The sequence below is a fragment of the Acanthisitta chloris genome, unplaced genomic scaffold (genome assembly GCF_000695815.1).
Source record: "Acanthisitta chloris isolate BGI_N310 unplaced genomic scaffold, ASM69581v1 scaffold27804, whole genome shotgun sequence".
Classification (NCBI taxonomy): Eukaryota; Metazoa; Chordata; class Aves; order Passeriformes; family Acanthisittidae; genus Acanthisitta; species Acanthisitta chloris.
The window spans coordinates 29627-34835 of record NW_008669207.1 but is presented as its reverse complement, the minus strand read 5'-3'; the positions used below and the strand labels follow the sequence as shown (position 1 = coordinate 34835).

The 5209-nt window shown below is 42.4% G+C and overlaps 1 protein-coding gene across 1 annotated transcript in view; it reads right to left on the bottom strand.

Moving 5' to 3' along the window:
• Positions 1-783: 783 nt before the first annotated feature.
• The window catches only part of MPZL1 (myelin protein zero-like 1), an 18617-nt gene continuing 14191 nt past the window's right edge, over positions 784-5209 (bottom strand). Inside the window, exon 5 of the mRNA XM_009073238.1 lies at positions 784-1236. Within this exon, the coding sequence (XP_009071486.1) occupies positions 1135-1236 (102 nt within the window). The 3' untranslated portion in view covers positions 784-1134. The remainder of the gene's footprint in view (positions 1237-5209) is intronic.

Sequence of the window (5209 nt, the reverse complement as noted above, 5' to 3'; positions counted from 1 at the left end):
CAAGAGGCCAGGAAATTATATTCAAGTAGTAGACCTGCAGAGATGTAGGAAACAAACTGCCCTTCTGCATCCTCTGTGCAAATATAGGTTACACATAAAACACATTTAAAAAACCGAAGAGCCCTAGATTTCAGCCAGAGGTCATTCAGCCTCCACTACAGGCTTTTAAGAACAGATAAAGCACCTCTGAGGAGGTGACAGTGGTCTAATGGAGCCATGGGAGAGAGGGAAGGGAGTACTACAGCTTCCAGATCCCTTGGAGCCCTTTTTCATGCTTATATGAAATGACAGAGCTTTGAGGAAGAAACATTTCAGTGAAAGATTCACCAGAGTCTGAAGCGACCACCTACAGCTATAGCTTCCTATGCCTTTAACTCACTAGCTCTTTAGTTTTCACAAGTAAACTACCATTTCACAAAATTCATTAGATCAACACTATCCCTGCACCTTAAAGGACTAAGCTTGAATAGATGGGCTTATAGAGAAGTAAACAGTCCTGTGACCCATGTTACACAGGTCAGGGAGGCCTAAAGAGTACCTTCACTTACACTGCTAAGATGTACATTTGTGAGAGCCAGGAGTCACAATTTGGCTTACAAGACCAAGTGAGAGGGTCTAGTTTACATGAGAAGGCAGCTTGTACTGAGAATCTGACCAAGGAAAGATAAATACCCTGTATACATAAAGAACTCTCTGAATATAAAGATATCTTCCTTATATTCACCTCAACAGAAGAAATTAGGCCCTATAAGCAGAAAAAAAAAGAATCTCCAGGTCAATCTAGAATCTTCAGGCATCTTCCAGTTTCTCCATTAAAAATCAAGATAAAAATATTTTAAAATTGTGGTGCGAGTTTTCACTTTCTCTCTCATCACACAAGATACATAAAAAGAATATTGGCAATTTATAAGCAAAATTCTTACCGCATTTCAACATGCAACATTGGTCTCACTTCTGAATGATTAAATAGACTATTTACACACAATACATATATATCTTTCCCTCTGTATGCACATGCATTGGTCCTAGCCTAGGCATCAAAGGCCACATGTGAGTTCTCTGGGTCAAATCTTATTCAAGCAATTCCAGTCTGAATGAATGTGTGTTTTCCTTTGGATAGCTTAGGATCTCATCTCAGTTCTTCCGAATATCAGCATAGACCACAGACTCTGACTTGTTGATCTTGTCGCTGTGCTGTCCTCCGGAGTGATCTAACTGCGCGTAAATGACTGGGCCCTGGGAAGAGAATAAAGAAGGACAATCAGCATTTCTCAGAACAGGCCCGTGTTGCCCCTCACTTCTGTGAGGGCTGCAGCAAGACAAAAGCTAGAGCGAGACCACAGAGCTTTTATGACTGCAGACGGCACTTGAAGCAGGTGGAATGAACCCTCACCTACACATGAGCTCTAGTCTGCCACCTTTCTCCTCGCAGGAGCTTGCCAAACAGCACCTTTCCCCCCTCCAATGCTGCTACTGCTGCTTGCCTCTCACAGAAAGCAAAATCTAGAACCCTCTGGTCTGAAATGCAGCAATTCTTGCATGCTATGGGGCAAAGACACACGGCTTGGTCAGATGCACACCAGATGTGAACCAGATGTTCAAGAGGAACTGTACTAGAGATTTACCAGTCAAGAGCAGAGTGTACTTCCCCTACTGCCAGACAGGTCCCATAAAGCCCAGCACAGCTGTACCACTCAGAGAATGAGGGAGAGAACAAACCTGCAGCCACCTTGTGACACCAGTCACTGCCCAAGCAAGCGATGGCATCGAGACTTACCCAGCAGTGAGCCAGAAAGTACTAAAACGGTGCAGTAATACAGAATTCTTACCTGACTTCCAAGCCAAACCAGGCAGTGAGCAGCTCCACAGACACACTGGGCAAGCACAGGCACACCTACCCCCTTGCTCTACTCACTGGGGTGCAGTGGAGGACACTGCAGCACTGACCTTCAGCACAGCATGCAAACACACCTGTGCCCTCCAAAAACACCACGTCCTCCCAAACACAGCTACAGGAGGGAGAACTGCAGCTACTGGAGATAGGCTGAGGACAGGGCTGCAGCCTATGCTGGTGCCCAATGAGACAGGTGGGACCTCTACGGCAAAGTCTAACCTGCAGCTCCCATTCTGCTCGTCCCAACTGACACCAGCGCAAAGCACAAGGCTGCAACCACCTACCAAGTGACATCAGCTGAGGGACCACGCATGCCCATGCAGGAGGGAAGAGGGATGCCCTATTTGGGGGTTAAGTGGGAGAAATCACAAAAAGAGAGCTTTTAGTTTGGTTGTGGCTTTTAAAGCAGGTTTTCCTTCAAACCATTTCATCCATTTAACTGTTTTGGTTTCCTTTATGTCCCAGGAAGAAGTAACCTTCAAAGGCACTTCTACCTGCTTCTTGCCAGCACTTTTGGTATCCTGCCAAATTAGAAAAGATTTCTACTGAACTGACACAGAAATCCTTCCGTATATCTTCCAAAGCAATTAGGAGCCAGAGGTGAAAAGATGATTTTCTGCTGTACAGAAAATTAAGCACTTGAAGGACCATAGGTACCCTCCCGCACAGCTGTCTCCTCCCCAGCACAGTGGCAAAGCACACACCTGATAAATACCTTGCTCTCCTTCAGAATCCTTCTGGGTAAAGTATTTCCAAAGTGATCAAGAGTAAAGGAAGAAGATGGACAAAAGGATGAAAACTTGTGACTAGATATAAAACACTAATCTAAACAACAGACTGAGAAAATGCAAAAAATAGAAAGGAAACTGATTTCTTAGAAAATTCTGGATTTTGAGTCTCAGTAAAGTCACTTTTTTTCTTTTTCTACTATAGACTTTCATGTTGTTTTGGTCACCAACATTGTATCATGATTACATTACTAATTCCAAATAGAGTGCAGTGTCTAGATAAACTTCAAGGCAAAATGACCCTAAAATTTATTTGCAAGCAATTTTGGAAGTTTTATCTGCCTGAGATCAGGGGTATGATAAATTCAGCTCAAGAGCACTTTCTATCAGTTAAAAAAAAAGAATAAACCTATAATTGCATAAAGTACTCACTGTGACATTTCAAGTTTTGATCAAGTAATTCTGATGGGTCAATTTTCTACCACGGAGCTCACTCAGCATCAGTTATCACTACTCCAGGTTTATGCCAGTTTAAATATGGTTATTCTGCTGCAACCAGCATGTTAGGTGGTGGTGGACAGACTGAGTGGTCTGATCACCTGATCCAAACCAAGCTATCACTGCCTCGCTGTGTTCACTGTCAGTCACCTAAATTAGCTAACACAGAGAAAAGGAGGACCAAGGATTTATCAGTGCTCCATCTGTTTGATTTGCTGCCAATTGATTTTCTAGCTGACTGTAATCAGCATCAGGGCCACTCTAAAAAAAATCTAAACAATTCAGAACTTTCATCTAATCCCAAACAAGCTCATCCTGACTCTTCAGAGCCAGAAGACAGACCAGCAGTGCTAAATAAAACCCAGCATTTCCCTAAGACTTGCAATTTTTCCATTCGGAACTGAAGGGAATAGAGTAGCAGATATACCAATACCTTGGTAAGGTTTTGTCAGCAGAGTCATGAATTGCAAGTTACAGAAAAGAAAAAGGAATTACAAAGCTAGACCATCATGGTCTAACAGGACTCAACAGTATTTTCTAATTTTTGTAGATCCTGAAAGATGCTGAAACTACTGCAGACTTCAGCTCCAGGAAAAGTTACCTGAAATTTAAATCAAGATTCCTAGCACCATGAACTGCTCCTTTTCAGGGTCTCGGGATCCAGGTCAAAGGCTGGAACAGAGCTTGAACATAGCCTGTTCAGGTATATCTTAAACCAGACAGAGCAAAGCTAGAGATCTGCACTTCTGTAGCAGATGTTAATGCAGCTTTAGTGCTCCCCAATTCCACAGTGGCAGATGTCCCTGCTGAGGACCTCTGCACCAACCCGCTCTGTACATCAGAAATGCACTTCTACAGAAGTTGCACTTTAGGATCAGTGGTCCTTCAGCCTGCCCAGAAAATGAATACTCAGCTACTTGCTGAGCACAAAGACAATTGACAGCCACCTTGGAGTTAGCATATCTTGGGATCACACACGTTCGCTCTCCAGTTTGCCTGCTGGAACCCAGATTACTAGCCAAATAAGGACACTCATGTGGGAAATATATATAGTTCTTGCCTTCACTGCAAATGCTTTTCTTAATCATCTGATTAACAGTCATGGTAGAATACAAGTCACTACAGAATGATGGCACAGATGAGAAACACCACGTACAAATTTGACAGGACAGAATATACCTTCCAAGAAGGAAGACACAGTGAAAATAAGTGGAGCTGTTTCAACCACCTGAACACTCACAAATCTGATATGCATACTTTCAGCACTCTGGGGCAATCCAGAAAGCAAGGTCCACATCTGATACAGTTGCACTCAAAACACAAAGGAAGTGCAGGCTCAGTGCACTTTCAGCTGGGAAGTGATGTGGACAAATACTCCATCACTGGTTCTTAAACTGATACATAAATAACGGAATGAATAAACCTCATTTAATCAATTGACATGACACTCAAAGAGTCAACTCCTCTTACTGTTTTTACCTTGCAGAGGCAGGGGTTGTGCATTTGTATTCACAGTTCTTTTCCACCAGTGAAGCACAAAGCATTCAGTCACTTCCTACATATCCTACCAAGTAAAAGGCTACAAGGAAGACCATAGGTCTTTGCTGTTTGACCACAGCACTGACTGTGGGAATCACTGGTCTAAAACTGGCACAGGCATACCAAGAGACAAGAGTGTCTGAATCACAAGCAGCCTGAGACAGCTTCTGGGAACTGCTAGGAATCTATCTGTATTCCACCTACTCAACAGCTCAAAAGCTTAAATACTACAACTGATTTCTTGATTACCAAAAAATACCAAGTTTTACTTATATGTGATGCTAGATTTCAAATATGTTGATTTGCATGGTGATATGACCCTTAAAAAAAAAACAACCCAAGCAAACATGGCTAGAAGTTAAAAATAAAAGTGTAATCAATTGAAATTTCGTTTCCTCACTGATTTAAACATTCTGTTCAAAATCTGATCTACCCTGATTTAATTGTGGATCTTTTTAAAGAAAACTAAACATGTTTACTTGTTCTGTAAAGGTAGGGCAAAAGCTTAACAGAAAGTAGAGGAACCACTTGCTGCCACAAATATTTGCCA